This window comes from Labrus bergylta, chromosome 15 (assembly GCF_963930695.1).
Source record: "Labrus bergylta chromosome 15, fLabBer1.1, whole genome shotgun sequence".
Lineage (NCBI taxonomy): Eukaryota > Metazoa > Chordata > Actinopteri > Labriformes > Labridae > Labrus > Labrus bergylta.
This window is the reverse complement of record NC_089209.1, coordinates 5,320,975-5,345,959: the sequence shown is the minus strand read 5'-3', so window position 1 is coordinate 5,345,959 and position 24,985 is coordinate 5,320,975. Positions and strand designations below refer to the sequence as shown.

General features: G+C 40.3%; 1 protein-coding gene across 1 annotated transcript in view; it reads left to right on the top strand.

Moving 5' to 3' along the window:
• The window catches only part of man1a1 (mannosidase, alpha, class 1A, member 1), a 159,181-nt gene that overhangs the window by 94,885 nt on the left and 39,311 nt on the right, over positions 1-24,985 (top strand). Inside the window, exon 5 of the mRNA XM_020637052.3 lies at positions 22,481-22,575. Within this exon, the coding sequence (XP_020492708.2) occupies positions 22,481-22,575 (95 nt within the window). The remainder of the gene's footprint in view (positions 1-22,480; positions 22,576-24,985) is intronic.

Genomic DNA, 24,985 nt, shown 5'->3' with positions numbered 1-24,985 from the left:
GTGCATCACCGCTTGACGCTCTGAAAGAGTGATGATGCTTGTTGTACTCCATATAGCGCCCTCTGCTGGTGAAACAGAACTGCTAGTGTATTACAGTGACACTCAAATGAAGTGATATTTGACTGGTGAATACATCTAGTTATATCAGTCAATATCAGAGATAAAGTTAGATACCGATAGTCACTGGATGTGTTAATATCGGCAGATATTATCGTCTGGTCGGTTACTCTGTCAGGCTCTATTTTTTAATTTCTAGTCCAACTCTTCTGTTCGTGGAAGAATAAATCCTAAATCAGTCGATTTCACATTTCAACATTTGTTGCACATCTGCTTCCTGAAACAAAACAAAGAATAAAGCTTAAACAATTAGACTAACGCTGGTGATGCAAATGAATAACATGCCAAGAGCAAGTTTGAGAGGTCTTAGTTAATCCATGTATATTTGATACTCTTCTGTTTTGCATGTGGATTAAGATTAAGACATAGATAATCTTTATCTTTTAGTCCTCTTTCAAGCGTTCCCTGAGTCCCCCTCGTGAGTTTGTTTTCTTTGCAAACAGCCGAAGAGACTCGACTGCCCTGTGTGGTGCAGAACAACAAAGTCAGAAGAAGACTTGGACTTGACTGGTGCAGGTCGTAAATGTGAAAACACTCTGACCAAATTAAGTCATTTATCATCTGAAAGTTTTATTTTTTGTGTTGCTTTGAATTGTAATTGAATCGAGTCAGGAGCAGATAACATGAGAAATCCACTGCAGGTACAGAGAAGAAGTAGGTGGTGAAAAATTCAATGTTTTAATAAGTGAAATATTATCAGAGAGCCTCAGCGCTCCTAAAACCAGAAAAGGACATATTTCAGCTGCAAAATGAAAAAGTCTGCAGTAAAGGATTAAAGAGTTTCAGAAAGATGGAAAATACCTTACCATAAAAAGCTACCAATGTAGTTCTTACCATCATCGTATCTTCACTTGAGGCTTTTTTTTTTTATTAATATGTGAGGAATAAAGTCATAAAAAGCGTGTCTACAGAGTGGGTTCTTCATATAAACACGGTACATTTAGGTGGTAGAGGCAGCATTGTGGTGGAGGAGAGGTGCACGTTGCATAAGCATGGCATTAGCATTCCTGCTTGCATGTGTGAGATAATTGTAAATGCAGTATTTTTAGCACTAATGATGCAACACTCACGAATGGAGGAAATAGTGTGGCTTCTTGTCGCCTAGTCGGAAGAGTCAGGATTCAAATCTTTATTATTCAAACTTGGCCCTGATCCTGCTCTTACTTTAAGTCGACTTTTAAAATAGAGTGACCATTTTTTAACCTGCAGCTAATTCTCCTGATTTTCATCACAATAATTCAGGACTGCAAGGTGTGTGTTAGTTCAGGTGTGAGTCACAGGCTGGCGTTTAAAGTGATCCATTGTTTCATTCAAATCTGGTTCATTTGATCAGTGTGAATACAAACTTACCTTTCTCGGGTACTGTGCCCGAGTCCGGCTCCACGGAGATCTGAATGCAACCGTGCTCAAACCAGGAAGCACTTTTGTGCTTGTCGATTCAAAAACGGCCAAATCTGCGCGGCATTGACCCGTTTGATCCTCTGAGCTGCACGGTAGATGTGGAAGTAGGAAGAAGGGTTGTTGTTGGCGTCTCAGAGATAACAAACACATCCACAGTTAGAAGGATGGACTCAGCCAGCGAGTGGTTGCCATGGTTGCTTATTGCCGGATTTGTAAACCAAATGTGTGCGTATTGCCACACGCTGTATCGGACTGTGTACCTGCGGATATGTACTCGGGCACTGACGGATGTTATTAATGTGAATGCAGACGAGATGGGGGGAGGGGAGGGGGGAGCCATCCTGCTCGAGCATGGTACTGAAACAATCGAGCCTAATGTGGAAACACACTTAAGCACTCAACTAACTGCTATTCCTCTTATCTTCCACTAAAAGTTAGTATTTTTGCACTTTCTGACAGTAACATGAAGGAACGTCACCTCGCCTTTGACATCCATTGAAATACATTTCACCCAAGATCACTGACTTATTTTTTTGTTAGTTTTGTTTCATTTTATGACTAAGAATTAAAAAAGCAGAAGTGCTGCGTGAGAATGAGAATGATGAAGCTTGCTCTGATTAAGACAACGCCCAAGTCTTGTAGTCATCTGAGTAACTCCTGAAACTGAGACCGAGGTTGTGTCAGAAATCACACTCTCATTCCTTACTCCTTATCATATCTATAACTTCTTGAATTTGATAAAAAAAAAATGTGTTTCTGTGCTCAAGCTGGTCGCGCTCCTGTTGTCCAAAAGCAGTCAACAAGCTGTTTTCCACTCCCCAAAAAAGAAGCTTTGAACAGCAATGCATTATTGTATGAACGTTTTTACTTGGATAGTGAGCATCGGTTGTACTACGACTACTCGGACATCAGACATCACTTCAAACACCATTTCTCACTATATAGAGTTGTGCACTTATAGTGAGTAGTGTTGTCTGAATTCAGACACAGCCTGAACACATCACTTTACATTTGCAGCTCTTTCTTCCAGGTTGATTTAAAAAAAACAAAAACAAAAACCAGTGGAATAACTTTGACATTTTGCTCATTAAATTACAAATTTTGTTTTTGCCTTCTATTCTGCAAAACACACAAAACGTTGACCTCCCAGCCCCAAAACTCAGGAACATACCAAACTGTGAAAACCTAAAATGTCAAGACGTCGTTCAATCACAGCAACACAAGTACAAACTTTATTTTCTTGACCCTCCTGCTGTAAACTTGTAAGCTATTTTCATGGCTAGAATGTCAACGCTGAAAGCCAGATAATGTCACAAGCAATGATCAAAGTAAATAATCCATTCATAAAAGTTTAAAACCAACTGGATTTAAGAAGATAGCTGTTGTTAAGTTTCCAATGAGTCAAAGACTCCAGGTTTATATGAATGTTTTAAACAAACACCAAAGCATTTAGGAGAAATGGAAGAACTACAATTGACTAATATGCATTTAGAGAAAACATCCTGGACTCATTATACATAACATTTGACTTGTTGTGTGTTACATTCATCCCAAACAGTTTGCTAATGTGAATTAACTGCATGTACATAAAACACTCGCAGGATATTGATCAGTAGCTCGTGCTATATTGAGAGTTTCTTGGCACAAAGCTGGAGTGTTTTTTTCCTCCATAAATCTCAGGATCATTCATGCTAAACCATGCTGACTTCTATCTGAGTGTTATCTTCCCACATATGGATACTATTGGCTGAGTGTGTTGCCACTCACAGTGACTGATATCCCTCTTACCAGAGGCAACATACACTATCTTTAAAAAAAAAAAAAAAAAAAAAAAAAAAAGCCGACATCAGCTTTATAACAAATCCTCTAAGTAATATATAATAAAACTGATCCTGTATAAAGTGTATGTGCAGCAGTTATGCTGATGTGTCCCTGGGCTCTCTGTCAGACGGATCAGCAGCAGGTTATTGTTAGAAACTCTGAACTTTCCCTGGAGTTCACGCCTTCTTCTCTGTTTCTTATTCATGTCAGCTTGGCCAGAAGGGAGCCGTGGCTGCTTCCCCGGAGCCGCTCTCATCGGACCTTATCTCCTCCCCCGCAAGGAAGATAAGGCAAAGAAGCTATTTGCCTTGTTAATATACTCACACACACACACACACACACACACACACCCTTGCCTCTTTGACTGACAGTGGAAGCAGCCCAAGAGTCTCTCCCTTTGCTCTCACATTTGAGTATTATCAAAGCGCGGCACTATCTCATCGCAGATTAGCAGCTGACTCTGACATCCCCATTGTTCGGCTTCCTCTCTTCTCTCCTATCTTTAACTTGTTCGCCTGTCATTCATTCTTTTTTCCCCCTTTTTGTCTTATTTTACACATTTTGTTACCAATTCTTTTTTTTCTGTCAGCGCTCTTTGTTTTTTTCTCAAATACATGACATAATGTTGGCTTTGTTTATTTTGTCCTGTAAGTTTGTACCAATTTAGAGTTTGGTTAACGTTGTTGTTAGAGATGTTCTGATGCCATTGTTCCTTTCCAATAACGTTCAATACCTAATGTTTGAGTACATACCTCTACCCAGTACACACCCAATACAACTGCAATTTTAAAAGAAATTCACAATTTTGGCCAAAAAATGCTGATCACTAACATTTTGAGGGATTGGACTAAAATGACACACTCTGCTAACACTAGGGATGTTCATAGCGAATCATTTTTTGGTCAGTGTAAATCTTAATTCAGACTAGTCGACTAGTTTTAAGGTAAGAAAACAGATTTTTTTCTTACACAATTAACACTGAGGTTCTTAAATGCACTAAAGCCTGCTGACACCTCATTCTGGCTATTCAATTCAATTCAATTCAAAAAACTTTATTTGTCCCCGTGGGCAATTCAAAGGCACACAGAGCAGTAAATTAACAACAGTGCAAGTAAACAAAACATTTTAACCTAAATATAAAGTGTCAATTTAAATACAACCACACCACCAGTTTAATCAGTAAACTTGTAATGCCTTAGCACGTCCAGCTCGTTGCAGTCTACCTCAAGGCCTTGTCCCCACTTTTTGACACAGTTGCAGCAAATGTTCTGATTAAAAATCCATTGACCCAAACTGTTTCACTTTTCCACCAGCACAGACTGTGAAATGCCAAGCATCTAAGCATAGTGTGCTCTGTGTTTGTATTAATTACAGCTCCACCAAGCGTGCCGTAAAAAAATGCTTTTGCTCTTTTGCTCTTCTCAGCAGCAGGAAAAAGACCAAGAGTTTCCCAGAGTGGCACACCCATAAGGCTGCACCTCTGAGCAGAACTCACAGAAGTAAGCTTACCATAACACGGCAGACTTGCAGACAAAATGTAGTGTTGTGCTAAAAGGGAAAAACCAGTTTATCCTGTTGGCATGGTAAACTGTTATCTTGGTCCACCAATCAATCTCAAAGTTTGAATAGCTCCATTACATAACATACTGTATGCTGTCCCAAGACTCTTTACAAAAGAGCAGGTTAAACAACTTCCAAAAACACAACATTAATCCAACTTGAGCACTAAACAACATTTAGAGCAGAACCAGACTCATGATGAATAGCCATCTGCTGAGACTGTGTTGGGCTTGGAAGTGGGGATAGAGGTCCTCTGTGATAGCAGACTAAAAACCCATCAATAAGCTACAACCACTTGATATGTAGTTAATTTCACTTATCCCAACAAGTCATATATTAACATTTCAATCATGTTCAAGGTGAGATTTGTTCACACTGAGAACAGACTTAAGATTTACTTTAACTGAAATGGCCGACAAGAATTAAGGAATAAGATCAAAGCTGAAATAAACAGCAATACAACTTAAAAGACATGAAAGTGAAATACAAGAAAGCTGATTGATACAATCGGTTTCAGGAAAATCGTTTTTGTCATGATTTACCTTGTGAGCCTCAAACCTCCCCAGGCATTGTGCCTTTTTTTTTTCCAGCGAGCGCACCTTATGAGGTGTTTTTCAGGTTACAGGATTGTTGTTTTAAAACAGACACTGAAGGTCTAACACTGAACGTTACATTACTGAAAAAGTTTGAAAACCACTGATTATTACTGAAAATGTCCTGTAAAAAATGTGAGTGTCAGTCAGGATCAAAATGATTTAATGAATTCAGCCGGGCATGTTCCTCTCTGACCTCAGTTGTTGCTGCAGAGTCAAACTCCTTCAGGCCGTATCTTTGGCTCTAACCCGGCAGTGTCCGTACTGTCTCATCTGTCCTCGGAGACAAAAAAAAGAGTTCAAGTTCTTCTGGGTAAGAATGCGCTGTGCCCCGCGGCTCCCTGCTCAACATTAATGCCCGGTGCCAGCTGTGTGCCTCCCAACTCCTAACCAGGCAACTCACTCACACTGCAGGCCTTACAGTCCAATTACATCAGCTCTCTGTGGCTTTGTTTCCAGGCCTGTACATATAAATATATATCTCTGTACATCTGTGTTTCTGCAGTCCCTTCTGATGTCTTTTTGATGTTACACTGCTGCTTTTAGGGGCTAATACAGCGGACCTGTCTCTCCACCATGTCTAACCTTGGCTTTCAAAACGCAGGAAAAGTTGGTGCGTGTTTCTCACTTTGTGTGTGCAGTCTGGCTTTAGAGATCTGAGGGCGTTTTTATTATTTTTTTCTTCACTTGCAGACACCAGTTTGACAGGTAGCTTTGTTAAACACTTGTGCTACACATCGTCTAAAAGGTCTTTGTTCTGCACTCAGCTCGTCTGTCTGTCTGGCTGCTGCTGCTCTTCCCAACAGCCCCTCTTGTTCTTTTTCATTTTGTTTTCCTCAACAACATTTAGTAAACAATAAAATAAAAGTCACTCATCCTTGCCTACAAGATATAAATATATGTGCTCAAATTTAAACCAACAAAACTCATGGTTTCGGTGTCTGATAGCTTCAGAGGGTTACTGATTCTAGTATCGTCTCCTCTGAGGTCCTCAACCTTGGCCTTATCTTTAATTCCACACTTGTATGCATCTCACTTACATCCTTCAAAAAGTCTGCACTCTTTCACCTGAGTCAGTCCAGACTAAGGCCATTACTCCAAAGATAAATTTCCCTAACAGGTGTATCATATTGGTATGATATTGTGTATTGTATCCTATTGTTTGGTATCGTATCCTTTTATGTATCATGTCATATGGCAATGGCATGGCTGCTAAACTCATATAAGGTAGTGGGCTAGATTTGTCAAATAAGACCTAATCGGGGGCCGGACTAATTTTTTACCAAAGATCAATATGACTGAACACATGAATAGGCTGCTAGAGGATTTATTATTAAAAATCAGGGGTGTCTGACGACTGTGCTGTATGGTATGGTATGGTATGGTATTGTGTTTTTTTGTTAGTATCTGTATCCAATCATGTCTTATGGTATAGTATGGTATCACTTGGAATGGTATGGTATGGTAACTCTTAGTATGGTATGGTAACTCTTAGTATGGTATGGTAACTCTTAGTATGGTATGGTATGGTATGGTAACTCTTGTATGGTATGGTATGGTAACTCTTAGTATGGTATGGTAACTCTTAGTATGGTATGGTAACTCTTAGTATGGTATGGTAACTCTTAGTATGGTATGGTAACTCTTAGTATGGTATGGTATGGTATGGTAACTCTTAGTATGGTATGGTATGGTATGGTAACTCTTGTATGGTATGGTAACTCTTAGTATGGTATGGTATGGTAACTCTTAGTATGGTATGGTATGGTATGGTAACTCTTGTATGGTATGGTATGGTAACTCTTAGTATGGTATGGTAACTCTTGGTATGGTATGGTATGGTATGGTAACTCTTAGTATGGTATGGTAACTCTTGGTATGGTATGGTATGGTATGGTAACTCTTAGTATGGTATGGTATGGTAACTCTTAGTATGGTATGGTATGGTAACTCTTGTATGGTATGGTAACTCTTAGTATGGTATGGTATGGTAACTCTTAGTATGGTATGGTATGGTATGGTATGGTAACTCTTAGTATGGTATTGTATGGTAACTCTTAGTATGGTATGGTAACTCTTAGTATGGTATGGTATGGTAACTCTTAGTATGGTATGGTAACTCTTAGTATGGTATGGTAACTCTTAGTATGGTATGGTATGGTAACTCTTAGTATGGTATGGTAACTCTTAGTATGGTATGGTAACTCTTAGTATGGTATGGTATGGTAACTCTTAGTATGGTATGGTATGGTATGGTATGGTATGGTATGGTATGGTATGGTATGGTAACTCTTGTATGGTATTGTCAATGCATTTAATTTAGCATCCAGATTTCTGTAATAGAAATGAGTCTGCCTGATCATCTGTGGGGCCTTTTTGGTAGATACTAGTGTGTTGACAATTAAAAAGTAAACTCCTCAGAGCAGCAGTCTTCTCAAAACCGCCTGAAGGAAGAGGCATTACATTCTGTAAGCCGTATTGATTTTGTTGCCTTTTGTCTAAATTTACCAGTCGTCTCCACCGAAAGAACAACATTCTCTGTAGACTCAATCTGTCACTTGTAAGATGTTTCTGCAGAAAACTGCTAGTGTCTTTGTTGACACACGTTTTGAAGATATTTGGGTTCCCCAGAAAAAAGAAGGCAAAACTCACCCAGATATGTCCTCTTTCTAGCAAACACTTTCAAGTCATTTATTTTGTAGACTTACTCTACCCTTTAAAAACTTAACAGAGCAGCTGGTAAGCCTTAGAGTTGTTGCAACACTGATACCAGCATCTGTATTGGAATCAGTATGGGGAAGGAAAAAAGTGTTAAAACATCTCTTGTAGCCTTTATAGGAAACCTTTTTTATCAGAGACCTTGAACAAAAAGGTCTCAGCGATAGGCCTTGGCAGTGTCTTAAATTTGTCAGTGACCCTTTGAGTTTAAATCTTAAATAATCACATCTTAATCCAATGGAGCAGTTGTCATTTGTTCCTTCCTTTTTGAAAATATAGGTCTGTTACTGATTTGTTGTTAAACCAATTATTTTAAGTCTAGGAACCAATTATTGATGGATGATTTGATGAACTGATTTGGTCATATCCAATTATCTTGGGGCATCTTGTTGGTTTAAGGATAACAAACATGATATTTCCCAGAACTGATTACAGTCCAACCAGCAACTTCAGACTTAAGAATGAGTTGTTTTTGCTCTCAGAAGAGGATGTCTGCTTACCTTTTCTTAGACAATATCCAATTGGTTCCAGGATTGCACTGTAGTCCAAGATGTCCTGCCCTTTTTGTCCTCCACACAGACAGGAGTGTCCTTCTGCAAACAACCAAAATAAACTCAGACTTGATTGGTCATTCTTCTCAGAAAAAGGAACTGCAACACTAAATGTACCCTTCCATTAATAAGACATTAGACCTGAGTCATCCCAGGTCTCCTCTTCTCTCCTGGTTGTCGTTCCCAGGCTGCTTCCAGCATGTTTTAACATACCAAATAGGGAGCAGGGTTATGTGGTTTTGGGCTTTATCTGTGACTCTGGTTGGGTTGTGTTAGCTCTGCCTGTGGGGGCTTCAGATCAGGCTCTTTACGGTCGTTGGTCTTGTTGAACAGTTTGAGTGAATATTTGCCTTTTTCCTTCAGATAAAAGGCTTGCAGGGTAGCAGCTCAGGCCTGCTCTTTGACAACACCGACTCTCCGCTGGGACTCTTGAATGGCACTTCACTTTCCTCCCTCTCTTTACCATACACCCACACACACTCTGATTCTCAGTGTCTCTTTTATTTCTACTTTTAGTCTGTTGTTTTAGGAAGTATTTTCCTCTGAAATATTTATCATTGCTCACATCAGTTAATTTACTCTGAGCTATATTTGTCCTGCTACCCTTCCTGATAAATCCCTGCTGAACTGAGACAGACTAACAGGGAAAATCTGTCTCTTGCTGCCGATTGGATTCTCGTTTCTTTGCCAGTTTCTGGTCAAACTGAAGGGTATCTCAGTGTATCAAGGCTGATGTATTGGACAACAAAGTGTTCGCCAATAATATGGTAATTATGTGTATATTCCACTGTGTTTATGCTCTGGACTTTGCCCTTGTCAAACGCTCATCAAACACTGTTAGGCAGGTTAAGTGAACTGTGCTGAGCAAGAAAGCCTTTCATTATTCGATTTTTTTCCCTTTGATCATGAATGTGTCAGCTTCCATTATCGTCATGGACGGTTAATAATGTTTCCATAGCAAGTGCCTCCAAGCTTTTACATCTAGTTTGTCAAGCTTCTGCGCAATCAAACCATGACTTTTTACGTTAGGCCGTATATCGAGATGGACGGAAAGACAACTGCCTGGGAGTGAAGCCTAAATGTTTAGAGCTCCCCCTGCTGGCTGGCTGGCTGCAGTATAGGTCAAGCCTGTGTCCTCCATGTTAACAGATGAGACATGTGTCAAACTTATTTATGTCCAAGTGTTCATATTTCTGAGCAGTTTTATTTCATGTAAAAAAGAGTGGATGTAATGCCACGATAAACTGCGCTGTTGACAAATGTGGCTCTTTGAAGCAATCTTAATCAAATTAGTCGAGTAGTGGCGGATAAGTGTGAGAAAACTTAACAAAAAATTCAGAAAATTCAAACAATTCAGCCATTAAACTTTTCCATAACTGTGAGTGTCTTCTTAAAACCGACGCAAGAATCTGTTCTGATGTGGACTGTACCAACCTTAGGGATCTTTGTCTTTTTATCATTAAGCTAAAAGAGCACTTCAGTTAGCGTGATGGTGTCAAGTCAGCAGTTCCAGCAGCCAGCTCCCTACTGCGCAAGTCTTGGCTCCAAATGACATCACCAGTGCAATATATCAACGCCTGTATTTCGGTTTTACTTCTGTACAACTGAAGGAACCGGAGATGTGCTGTCCATATTCATATACAATCAATGCTTTTAACCGGTGATCCTAGGAGGAATTTGAGGTAAGGATGAATTCAAAGAGCCACCGTTGACATAACAAAAATGTCCTTACAAACAGAACAGAAGTTTTCTCCAATTTAGTTTAATTTAGTATGCAAATCTTCTCAACCACAATCCTTCATTCAAGCTGTTTTGCCTGAGTGCACACGCAGTTTTCTCTTTGTCAGCAGTTGCATTATTTTCCCTTCACAGATAAAATCAAATGTGAGCATGGAAGCAAAAATCCAATCACAAGTGGCCAGTGGAGAGGCATTTGAGATGCATCTTAATATCAGGTGTGAAGTGTAGTCCGTCTCTGCTGGATCACAGCACAATCTGGATATGAGATATTCAGCCTGAGCAGATTCATATTCTCCCATCAGGCTGGAACACTAATTGCAATCTTCGCAGAGACTTACAAATCCTTCTCCGAGTCCCCCAAATGGTCAATTCCTTTGTCTCCTGTAGGCAGTTTTGTACTCGATGTAATAGTCTGAAATGATGTGTATTGATGCATATTCAGACCAAATTACGGTATTGTAGCAGAACATTAAACTGAACTCAATGCTTGTTGCTCACATTGCAGTTTTTATCCCCCCAGCCATCTAAATACACTCTCCTGCCCTGTAACTTTCCTACCGAGGCGGCAATTTTCTATGTAAATTCACCTTCCTCTGCCTTCTTCATTTCCATAGCAGCGCCGTCAAAAGAGCTGACTGCCAAAAGTGTGCAGAGTCAGCGTCGACCCTGACTCAGGAGAGGAGGGGAAATATTATCAGGACGTGATTCTTATTGCACTTGCATCCGTTTGAGTGTGTGTGTGTGTGTGTGTTGATATGCAAGAGCGACGTGAGGATTGCTAATATTAAGATAAAGGATAAAGTCGGGGCATGGAAAGCATTTCTGCCTTTTCGAGTCAAGTGTTTGTCAAAGTCAAAGAAATGTTTCTAGGAGTGAGTCCAGAGGGGATTTAAGAGATCTGACATCCATCGGCACATTTTGATTGACATTATGTGCTATATAAATTTAAAAAATGACTTGCTTCATCCCGATCGACGGGACATTTTTCCATCCTGTGGGGAAATGAAAGCAGAGCTGTTGCATATTTTCTTTAACTTAAGATCAATTAACTTGTTGAATTCCCCAAATAATCCAGCACACTCGCAGCCGAGAGTTACATAATAAAATATAATCTCAAAATAGACAGTTCGACAAATGTCAATTAAGTCAACTATCTGTTGCATTTTGAAAAAAGATGTTGTCATCATTGTTTTGATTGACAGCCCCCTGGAGGCGGATTTTACATACTGTGCATTTAAAAGTCTTTTACACATTCACACACTGATGGCAGAGGCTGATATTTAGAGTGACCATCAGAAGTAACTAATCCAATTCAAACATTTACATGTCTTGTCTAAGGGCACATTGGACATGTGGCTGCAGAAATTAGGGGTTGACCCTCTGGTTAAGAGACCAACTGGTCCACAGCCACAGATACTGTAAGCTCACTGTCAGTCTTCCAAGTTATTTTCAGCTCTTTCTCATTCTATACGGTAATTGTAAAATGTTTACACAGATGAGAATTTGTAGTGTTTGTAGGTTTGTAGTTCTTATATGGGAACTATGGACACCCTTCACTCTATCACTGGATGACATGGAGCCTCAGAGATATGGACATATCGCCATGAGACATGAGACCTTTGTCTACTCTCAGTCCCATTTGTTTGTGAGCAGAAAAATCCTGTAAATGATTGTTGAGAGTTTACATGTCTGTGTTTTATCACAGCTGTTTCACTCAGGACCCTCCCCCTCCCTCTCCTGTCTCATTAACATTCAAACTGCATCACCTGCAGCTCTCTTTGGTGGTAGAGGTTGGAGTCAGAGGTTTATCATATTCAGGGCAGTATCCTCAGGAGGCACATTGTGGTTCACTTTGGAAAACCACACTGACCCTCAGGAAATAAAAATCCCTGTTGTGGTAAATTCAAAAAAAAAAAAAAAAAAACCCCAGCACACACCACTGAGCTGTGAATGAAAAAGCTGGGGCTACATTCACCAGTATTACCATACCATTCAAATACATGTCAGCGCCATGTCAACGCATTAGTCCTCCTGGTGAGTATTCCACCCTGAGGCCTCCTGACAGGAAACGCTTTATACCTCAGAGACATTTGAATGTTACACCTCAGTGACTGTCGGGGATGCTTCCTCCTGCTGTAACTCAGAGTTAAAAGTTCAGTCTGCTCTGCCTGTCAAACTTCAACTTTTCAAAAAAAGTGGCATTTAAGGAATAGCCGGGGCACAAAGCTGCTTTAATTTTATCTCCACATCAGACAAAGTCAATTAACACTGATATGAATGTGTATAGTTTGTTGGACTTTGTTCTCTTCCTCTCCTCCCTTTCATTCCCCCCCTCTGTTGCCATATGTTTAGCTTTAATTATTCCTAATTCTCCTCATCAGGTCGGTGTTTATTCTTCAGCCTGTCCTCCTCATCCTGTGTTTCCCCTCCCTGAAGCGAGTTATTAAACACAGAGCAAGAGGAGAGAGAGAGAGAGAGAGAGAGAGAGAGAGAGAGTGAAAGTGGAGAGGAGGACAAGAGCAGCCATTCACACAACAGCAAGCTCCTTAACCAGGGAAAGCTGTCACCTCCTCAGAGTGTGTGTATAAGTGTGTGTGTGTGTGTGTGGTGCCTAAGCCTCTCCAATACAGCTGTCAGGGCAGCAGCCTGCAAACGGAGCTCATTCAGCTGAAACCCCGACAGTCGTGTGCTGGCTGTCTCTACATTTAGACTGAACATTCGGCTTTGCCTGCCTGTGGATTCATTATTTCATGAAGTAAGATATTTAACTCAAGAGCCCCAGTGAATGCTTCCTTAAGGTTAAATTAATCATCAAATGTGTTCCTGAAGTAAACAAAGAAAACAGATGAACTTGTCCTGACAGAAGTATCATTTAAGTTAACTCTTGGCTTTGGTTTAGCATCAGAATGATCATGTTTTATACCAGTGTTTCAACTGGACTTATGAAGCATCCTTGAGTGCTTCCTTGCATATTATTCTCCAAGTAAACAAGACATTTTATATGGCTGCAGACAGGATGGAGGATTTCCTTCCATCATATGAATAATTCAGGGAGATGTTGTTTGCCACTGGACTTCTGAGCCGATGTTCCAGAAACAAATCTGTAAGAAGGAGTCTATCGCAACACAAAATGGTGACGACAAAGATGCAAAAGAATCCTAAAGGTGAATTCAAGAAGATGAATTCAACTTGAAGAAAATGTTCTCCAACATGATGCCTTATTATGTCAATCAAATATACTGAAACTAATGTGTACGAAACACAAAAACACAAGTGATTATTTTGGCCGTTAAAAAGAATCTGCTGAGCCGGTGGATTTTTGTTTTAATCTAACTGCCACCTTTTGCCGTTGGGTCATGAAGTCCGTTTGTGACCTACAGATTATAGCTAACAGATGTTATGCACCTTTGAACTGAAGTCTGAAACATTTTCAGGGAAGACAGTTTTCCTTGAAACATCCTACAGCGGCTTCACCATGCAGCTAAAACTGCTTTTGACAAGTCGATTGTTTGTGATTTTTTTTTAGGTGTTCAGTTTACCTAATAAATAAAGAGTTAAATTGTTCACTGGACTGACATTGATGGTGTTCTCCAAAGAAACTGTGAACTGTGAGAGGAGACCACATGAATTGTAAAAAAAAAGAAATGACGTTGTATTTTTAAGGTCTTTAAGGAGAATTACCTGCAACAAAATGTGAACCCAAAGGATTATCAAGTGTTACATTAGTTACTTATTAGTTTGGCCATGTGGGTGTGTAGAAAACTGGGCATCCAATTTATTCAAATTGTCCACTTCTGTGTGTGTTAATAATACATCACATATATTAATAATAGACGAGTATGACATTGTTATAAATGGAGAACAAGATGGAGGTGACGTTTCACTGATGGAACGATAAATGTGAGAATTTAAAAAATGGAGTGTAAAGAAATCGAGGAGGAGGATGTAGTTTGGGAGGTCTTCTGGAGTGACGGGGGTGTTGGTGAGTTGAAGAGATGGTACATGAGGGAGGTCAGAGGGCAGGGTGTAAGGATCTAGGAGAGGACAGAGGTGTCAGCATGCAGGGCTCGCTCCGTCCCCACAGACGCCGCTCTAATCTGGGCCAAATGTCCCGCAAGGCCTGCTGGGTGATTCATCTTAGTTAGGGAGCTGTCCAGGGGACTGCAACACATAATGACACACACACACACACACACACACACACACACACACTGCCACCATATCTGGTTAAAGAACAGGAGCTGGAAAGTTGACGGGGAGAACACACCACCTACTTAAAATGTTTAAAAACCCTTGTGGGGACCTTCTGTGTCGCCGCTGTGAAAGCAATCTAACCAACATTCCGGACGTGACTTTAGCGCTAATTTAAGACTTAATTCATGTCGTTTATCTCTGTAGGAGCCGATACAAACACGTGCCACTTCATCTGTCAACTGTTTCAGTCCCACTATGGAGGGAAAGCAGAGGGAGGGCAGGGTTAGTTAAAGCAGGAAGTAATTCTCCACATTAATGCTCCGAGTAAGGGAGAGAAAACACAACTCCTCCTTAGCCACTTCACATAAAAAAAAAACAATCATCATATTTTTAACAGCTTGACCTTTATGACCAATTATTCTTCAGAACATTAAGCCGGACTATTCATTTGTGGAAATAAAAACAACACTTGTTCTTGGTGTGTAATCTGATGATTAACTCTCTGTTAGATCGAAGGCTTTTTTTTTTTTTAATACATCCTCCAAGAACCTAAAGTATCTTCTAATGTTTTGTTTTGTCTAACCAGCAGTCCAAATCCATGTTTTTATGATCGCTACCATTTTGAAAATAAGACCGCAGCAGACATGCATCCTGTTTTCCTGGGACAAATACTTTACCTCAAGATTAAGACTTTTTTTTTTTTGTCTTGTATCTCCAGCGTTGCAAAAGCACAAACTGAGCACAGGACTAGGCCTAACTCACCTCATGAGTGTCTGCAGTGTCACATTCTGGCCTGTTACAGAGAGTAAGCAAACTTCACCAACTAGCAAGGTGCATGAACTGAGGACTGAAAGGCTTGAAGAGGTCAAAATGCTTCAGCAACACAAATTAGACCGATGTGTTTCGGCTTGTGGCCTTCATCAGAGAGCAGCCATCGTTTTGTTTTCTCACCAGAAAATGATCCTTTTTTTAGTTTTGTAACTATCTGATCTTGTAGTTATTTGGAATTTACAGTATTGGTGAATAAATGCATCATAACCCAGATTCTGGTGCTGTGGTTAGTGCTGTCGCCTCACAGAAAATGTCCCTGTGTTGTTGGAACCCCCGTCGGACAGCCTCCTCTCTGTGTCTCCCCATGCACAGAGAGAACATGCAAACTTGTTGGTTCTGTCCGGGTACTCCGGCTTCCTCCCACAGTCCAAAGACATGTGGATGGTTGTCTGTCTCTATATGTCAGCCCTGTGATTGACTAGTGAACAGTCCAGGTGGTACCCCGCCTCTCGCTCAATGGCAGCTGGGTTCGGCATCAGCCCACCACGTTGGGAAAAAGACAATGGATGGATCAAACCCAGACCTTTAGTATCCTTACTGTCAGCTTTACCTCACAGTACAGAACTTCTTGTATGTCTGTGAACAGAGAGTTAATGAAAACAATGACAGATCATTTTTCCTCAGTTCCATTTGAATTGGGTAAAATAATTGGGGAACACTGGGGATTTGTTTACACCACCCCGTCTAATTATTAATCTGCTTGTGTTGTTTGCTCTGCTGGAGTCCATTTAATTGATTCTGCCAGGTCTCAGCATCTTAGTGATTCAGATGATGAACACTTTATTTCACTAAGTGAAAGTCTCCACTTCCAGCAAACTTTTCCCCTCTGAAGATGGACCCTGAATGCATCTGTTACATGTAATGCATTATGGGTATTTTGTTCCTTTCGTACATGGTTAATGTTCTCCTATATGGTGAATCAGTTGGACTTTCTCTAAGCTTTCAAATTTGATCTTTCAGAGTGCAGTACTAGTTGTCCTTGGCATCTTCTTTTTGTTGCTTCCTAGTTTCTATTTTCCGTTCCTGCACAAAGACAATAGTGTCATTGACAAGTCCTGTGTTGTGTTCTACTCTTCATTGACTGCTGGCTTCTTCCCGTTGTTGACAGCGGTATGAACTAATCTATACCTATGTCATGTTTGTGTAAACGCTGTATATCAACTTATCTGATCGACTATCTTCAGCTCCACCTTCTCACGCTCCATTGAGTGACCTACCACAGAAGACGATATCTTAAGCTGCCTCTGGAGAACCGGTCTGGACTTAATTATCACATGTAATTTGTCTCTGTGAGGCTCCTGGCTCCTGGACACTGGGGTGGTTATTCCAGATGCAGATGTGGCCACTAGAATCAGCTGTTTTCGATTGGATATATCGTGTGGTTAGAAGTTTGTTTCTCCTGCCTCTTTCTTTCTTTCTTTGTGCTGAAAATATCCTGAATCCAAAAAAAATCAAAAAACCTTCTAATCCTAAATCCAGGGTTTACCCACCACCAAATATAGCAGCCTTAAAATACCACACAAAGACCGTGTCACAGTCTGCAAAGTTTATACAAACACACTAATTATACAACCAAGAACACAGTACTTAGACTCCACATGCATACATTTAGCTGCATCTTATATTTGACTCGTTCTCTGGATGTATTTTGCTTATTTTCCTCTCCCTTTCCTAGTCTCTTAAAAACACACTTTTATTCTCATTCTGCAGATTACATAACATTATCATTAGCAGGCATTAAATACAAAACTTCATGAGAATAAAAGTTTTGCAAATTGTCTTCCCTCTTTTCATTCTTCATCTCACGAGCTTTGTGCTGTTGTCTTTGTCTTTAAAACATGAGAATCAAAACTTTTGATTTGGTTGTTTTTGTGTTTACTGCAGCCGTCCATTCTTTCAAATCTGACCTCACAAACTTCCCTACTCACAATGGTTTTCAAACTGAATCCACTAGCTGATGTTTTGTTGCAGTTTCCTCATGAGCACAAATATTCAATTATTTAATGGCTCTTTTGTTGAATCCTACTTTCCTTCAGAAAATGACTTTTTCAGGCGTGCCTGCAGGGAATCTGAACAATCCCGTCTCACTCAAAGCAATCAAACTTTTCACAGACAATAGAGGTTGATTTTAATGCATAAATCCATTTATAATCAGTCCAAATGCATGGTGACACTTTAAGACCAGAGTCTGAACTTTAGGGAGGATTATCCATTATCATCCATTTATACCATGGTCTGGAAATGGTCATGGAGGTAACCGTCCTCATATGGAACTAAAAGGTTATTCAGATAGTTGCAGACTTTGGCATTTTAACACTTGCCGGAAATTTGTGTTGTTTTGCTCGTTAAAGATGGGAGTCCACAGGGTCATTTCTTGATTTTATGAATAACAAAAACTGCAAGCAAGCTCCTGCAAACTGTCAAAAGTACAATGGCAACATCCCCGACAAAGATTCCCAACGTGTGATCCTTTTGACTTTTAAATGAAGCAGACGCACACGTACATGTGTACTGGACGAGAGCAGCAGAAACCTGTGTACAGGCGCTACAGTCCTTAAAGCAGACAGTCTAGGTTCAACCCAGACCCTCAGCACTTTGTCCCATTTCATTCCCCGCTCTCTTTTACCTGTTTCCTTCTCTATCCACCCTCTACAGTAAAAGCAGAGCATCATACTGTATGTCAAACCCTTTAAAGCCTGCAGCTAAACCCCCCCTTTGTTATCCAGCGGCATATTTAACTCTTTAATTTCCTCACTGCTCTACAAAGATAACCGCACAGTGCTCACTTCCTTTTGTTCTCTTAATAAGAAACATTGTCCTTACTCATGCCACACTTATTAAAAGAATCATCACAACATGACACATCCTCAGAGGTGCGTTCATTTCTTAAATAAACATCAACGCCTTTTTCCCTCTGTGAACATTTCTGATGAGAAAATTAAAGTTTGACGACGGCTTCACAGATTATAAGATACAGTAACAACCACTGAGTTGTTTTACCTGTTACCTTTATTCAACACCCACACACAAGAGCAACATTCAAACAGTTTATTTTCCCTGATGGATATCTGTGTCAGAAGCACCCAGGTGTGAAATCTGATTATCAACATCAGTTTTTTTACAAATCACATCAGCCCCGAACTTCCTGCATGTGTGTGTGTGTATGTGTGTGTGTGTGTGTTCTTCAGTATCTGTGTAATTCAGTTGCTTATTAAAGCTCGTTGGCACTTTGCTTGATGGCCTCGGACACAAGGTGTGTTTAATTTATTCGTCTGTGTGTCCCTGCGAGTGATTTTATTCTTCCCCTCAGTGTGCTCCTGGCATTATTAAAGGCATTCATCACCGGGATCGGACGCCTTGTTACGACACATTCCTGCCCCCACAGCGCAGCCAGAAACACACACGCACACACATACACACACACACACACACACATACACTCTGTGAAGTAATCTGGTGTCACCATAAGTCTTGGCTTTAACATACTGAATCTTGTAGGTCCTTTGATGGAGAAAGAAGATGTTTTGTGTGTGTGTGTGTGTGTGTGTGTGTGTGTGTGTGTGTGTGTGTGTGTGTGTGTGTGTGTGTGTGTGTGTGTGTGTGTGTGTGTGTGTGTGTGTGTGTGTGTGTGTGTGTGTGTGTGTGTGTGTGTGTGTGTGTGTGTGTTGTACAACATCATAACACTCAATGTAATATTTCATGAGTTATATAGACACAGTAATCCACGTTGTGATATTTTACAAGGAAATGTGTTGACCTTTAGATCTGCCTGTTTTCCAGTTCCAATACAACCAGCATTGTTTTATTACTTCCTATCAATGACATCATTTGTTTGTTAAAGTGTACAGGATTTTAATAAGATAAGATAAGATGAGATAATACTTTATTGATTTGACCCCCAGAGGTGACATTTGGGGCGTAGACAAGTAGAAGTAGGTCATCCAAAAAATGACAATCTGAACAGAATAGATAAATACAAATAAAGTAGGAGGTATACACAAGTGGAATATAAAGGGTGGGGTGAACTATAAAAGGACAATGAAGACATTATGTGCAGTGAATGTCAAGATAAAGTGACTAGTGATGCTTGTATATGCAATGTTGCAGCCTCTGGTGTTGAAAAATGGAGTGTTCACTTTTCAAGTAAAGGGTTGATGTCAAACTTTAACTTGTTGCTTCTTGATTTTGTTTCTCCTAAATTTGCTTTAACAAAATGTTAACTCAGTTTTTGTCCTTATTTGTGACATTTATGAATACTACATAATGGATTTTAGATACGGTCTATATAGGAAGTGAAGTTTAATGTAAATACAGTAAGGTGTGTATCAGGTGCAGAAATCCTTGTATGAGCATCACTAGTCAACAGAAACACCAGTCTTGGCTGTTTTCAGATCCATTCCCACATGTATTCTCATTCCGCATGTTACCTCATTTCTGTTACCCCTCTTCCCAGTCCACTCACACCAGCCTTTTCATGCCTCTGACTTTTTGAAGGAAAAAGGTGTCGAGTCACCGTATTGTTGTGACAAGTGGCCTCTTGAGCTTTTCCTTCTTCACAAATCTTTCCCTCCATCCTGCCTCTGTGTCTCGCACCCTGCTGAGTGTTAGCTGTCTTGGGAACAGAGCTGCAACATGTGGACATAGTTTATGACACTGTACCACCTCTATGAGTGTGTGCGTCAATATGAACTCCATTACCACACGGATGAAATGAATGATGGATGGATGATTAAAAAAAGAGAGGACTGCATGAAGATGCCTGTAATACTGTACTTTTAAATAAATAATCATCCTTTAAAACATATAGAGGGTGTTTCAAACATACTATTCCTGGGTTTAAAGAAAACATTTTCTGTTGCCATCACACTGACAGAAAACGAAACAAATACTAAAAAGATTCAAAGATAACTTTAACATTTTAACTCCAAAAACAATGATATAATTTAATAAATGGCTTATACAAAGAAGGGTGAGCAAGAGAGAGAGAATGTATGCTTTCTAATGTGTACACCTGTTCATTCATACCCCGGGCAAATTTTCTAAAAGAGTAACTCAGAGCAGCTGCAGCGCTCCATTTTTACAGACAAAATGAAAGTGTTGCAACAGATATTTAAAAAACTCAAACAGTCATGGCGTCATTCTCATTCCTGTCCATCGACAGCACAAACCTGAAGTTCAAGATCCTGAATCCTTGGCAGCCATGTCAAACCGTCCACCTCGTCTTGTGCCAAATCCTGTTCTACCCCCAACCTCCTGACTCCAACCTGTGCCAGGAGCCCAATATGCAAGTACTTCACTTTCACAGCCAACAAAAATCAGACACCTAAGAGACACCGTGACCCTCCAGCGATAACTGCTAGAAAGCTGTCCACTCAGATACGTTCTCATAAAAGCTTAGAAAAACAGGAAAATCAAATTCAAGGGCGAAAAAAAAGGATTCTGAATCACAGCACAAACACCACAACTGATCCAGTTCAAGATTGGATAACGAGATTTTTAGTAGGTAAGGGCTTTGATTATTTGTTCATTACTTTATGAACAAGTAATAAATTGACTCTCAAACATTACTTGACTTAAGACGTCAACAAGAAGTACCCCAGTGCTCATACCCACCTCTAATTCAGATAGACATGAATGCCTTTTTTCATGTAAAATTCAGCTCTTGCATACATCATCCCCCATGAATGATCCCGTCCCCAGATCTTTGGTATTTTTGCTCTTTTGCTCTCGATTCAGGTTTGAAATGCTTGTGGAATTATTTAAAGCAACAGCAAACTTCTCAACACACCATTTATTCCAAGAGGAAAAAGAGGTGAACGTTGAACTTTTTACTTCACAGAAGAAGAAAAAAAAGTGTGTCGACTGATGTCAGAACACTGAAATAGACGCGGCGTGTTCTCGTGTTTACCAGCTTCGGCCTGTGATTTCTTATTCTCAAAGGAGTGAGAAAAAGTCAAACATCAAACGCTGAGTGAGTCCGGCTCTCTGCTGATCGACGTGTGACTCACTGCTCTTTAGGAGAAGTTTTGTATTTAACTTTTGAAGTTTGAGCTTTTTTTGTAGAGTGCAGAAAAGAAAAGAGAGAAAGACGTATATATGTTACTGAACAGAGGTTTCTTTAAAGAGTCTGGGCAGAGATGCAGGAATACTCACTGCTGGATGTTTGCATCTGCATTGTTCAATTATTCTGCATGTTTGGCTTCCTCTTCTACCATTACTCATGCTCGATCACGTCATTTAATTCTTATGCCATATGCGATAAAATCAGCCCATGCACTTGATATGTCAATGTCAGCCAATTGTATCAGCTTGCCGATCAATCAGAGCATCTGCTGCAATTATTCTTGTAAGAACCTTAAATTAATTATGAGAAAAATGATCAACACTCTTATTGATAACTGATTCATCGTTTGGGTCACTTTAGAAGCAAAGATGCCAAAGATTTGATGTTCCAAAGTTTTAAATTTTAGAACTGGATGATTTATATTTTTCCATTTGCTAGTGGGCTGAATATCGTTTTTTTTTGTTTTTTTTTACATTTGGTTACAATGAACCAAAAATCTTCCAAACACTTAGCTTTGAAATTGTGGCCAATGCTGTCAAGAAACAATGATGAATCACTGAGGGGGGAATTCAGGCCTAGAGAACAATTGTAGGATGAATTCAGAACTAAATGAGAGTTATGTATTTCTGTAACAGTCTTTATTCCATTTCTGTCTTTAGATTTAACAAGGTTCAAGTTCTCTGGTCGTGTTTGTTTACATGGTTATGATCACCAAACTGTTCTTGAGTTAACACTCTGATGTTGCTGCTGTCTTGTGCCACACAGAGTGATTTGATTTCCTTTGCTGGCTGTCGTGTCTTTCTTCAGGGCTGTTAAAGAGAAAGTGAAATCCTCCATCAGCAAAGAGAAACATCTGGTAATAAGGTGCTGTCTCTCTCTCTCTCTCTCAGGTGTATCGTAGAAAGGCTGTGGAGCTCGGTGAAAAGCTGCTGCCAGCCTTCAAAACACCCACCGGCATTCCCTGGGCTCTTCTTAACCTCAAGAGGTAAAACACACACACACACACACACACACACACACACACACACACACACGTTCTCTTAAAGCGGTCCACTCTGGTGGTATGGCAGCAGGTCTGTTTTCATGGTTTTGATACTTTAAAGAGCTCTTTGGTGTGAGGCCTGATGTAAGCCGGTTGAACACAGGCTCTTTTTATTCCCCCCCTCTCTCTCTTACACAAACTGAGCTGTTTCACTTTTACATGACAGAGCCGACTCTTCACACAGATGGTGTTCTGTTTTCTTCATCCACCACGACTACATGCCAGCGGCTGCCTCTCAAACTTAAAACTAACACTCAAAAAGACGAAAACCAAAAAGTTTCTGAGGTTAAAGGCCGCAGTCAGCTTTTCTTAACACACTGCGTCACAGTGACGGGGGGCCGCCTCTGGGACTGAAGCAGCAGAAACACACGCGTCATGTTTAGAACCGAGATGTAAAGCAAGTTTGTTGTTTGGACACAAATCCTCCAACACTGATGTGTAGAAAACAATTCAGCCTGGTTGAACATGTATATGTCTTGATTGTCCTTTTCCCCCACTTCTTTGGAATAGGAGTGCAAAAAGCTGAAGCGGCTATGTGTGATGGAAACAAATGTTTGGAACCAGTAAGGGGGAAAAAAGGAAATTAAAGGGAGACTACTGCTTTAGCTCCAAATGATCTTATTAAATGATGCCATTTATCACCTCTTTATTCACATTCGTTAAGGTATTTTAATTAACGGATGCATATTGAGAAACCAATGAGGAAATGAGTCGCAAAGCCTGATTGATATGGGATTATTGAAAACAACATTAGAGGAGTGGAAGGATTACTGATAAGGAGGCAGATGTTGGGAAACAGACAGATTCTGCACCAGTATGAAAATGCAGCTTCTCAGAGAGCTGCTTTCTTACACAACTAACTAAAATAATGAATATTGTTTAGTATTAGTCTACCAAACTGTCAGGCTCTGCCCCGTGCTCTGCAGACAGTGCACTGCAGAGAGTACTTAAAGTCACAGTATGTAGATCCTGCCACCAGGGGGCTCTCAATCAATACAATCATGGAAGTTCTCTCTGCTACTAATGCCCCTGAAGGGTTCTTAAGCCCTGAATTGAGAGAAAAGGACATTAGTTAGAGTCAGAATAAGAGATGAGGGAGTGTGGGACGACATGCGGTACATGACGAGGAGGATTATAGTTGAGTGCATCAGTGCATCATAACCTCTGTCCATGGGCGCACTCATAGAGCTAAACCAGCACCCTCTTTCTAAAGTGTAGTGTTCTGTATTTAGTGACAAACATGCACCCTAATCTGATTTAGATATTTCTTTAAAAGACACATATTGCTAAAAAAAAAAGAAGGAAAAAGGCTCCAATAATTAACTTAGTAAGAAATACATGCTCACTTCCACACTTCAAGAAGAGCTGAAGGCCTTTCATTGACTTTTCATATCTGTAGTTTGTTGCTGGGTAACTCACAACATGTAACACGTTACATGGACTGTTATAACGATAATACCACAATACAGTGATTCTGCAATGAATAATATATGGCAAGACAATCATACAATGATGTATCACAGTGTCTGATTAACTGATGAATACAAAAGGCCCCTACTTTTATCCGGCTGTCTTTTACTTAGGGTTATGACCTTCTGTTCATGTTACCCTCATTCATGTCATAAGTGTCTCTGAGGAGTCAAGACGTGGTGACCAGGTTGAGAGATTTTTTATTTTTTTTGTTAAATAAGATATCTGTATTTGGCACCAGCGATACGGCGTATTGCACGACTCAGGCGACAAAATCTTGCCGTATCAATATCAATTTTCTCCCGCAAAAGATCTCCCACTGATGTCTTTCAATTTCCTGTTTGGAATCAGGAATCTTCTGTGTGCGTTAACAATGAGGCCGACCTCAACCGAGAAAAAACACCTTATGTTATTAAAAGTCCAACACAGGATAGTATCTTTGTGAGAGACCTCAAAAGAGGGTCTGCCATCGTTGCACTCCAGCTCCTCTGTCAGTCACAAGCCATGAAAGAAAGGAGCTCTTTTTTTTTATCCTCCATTTTCCTTTCTTCATCTCTCTTTCCCCCAGAGAGACTCCACACTCTGCTGTTTGTCAGACGTTAATTAAAAGGCAGGTTGTCCTGACGATAAACGCGCTGTGACAAATTAATTTTCTTTCTGTCTCTATGGGTGAACGGACTTTGCACCCTGCCGTCCTTCTCCCTAGGGTGAGTTACGCCCCTGGGAGAGACGGTGTGCGTGAGAGTGTGTGTGTTTATGCACTCACATGTATGTGTGTGTGTGTGCACGCTTGCATGATCCCCCAGAGGCCTGAACAGATTGGTTGTGATGATGACTTTACCTGCATGAGTGAGCTATGATAGCTTGGAATCACACACACACA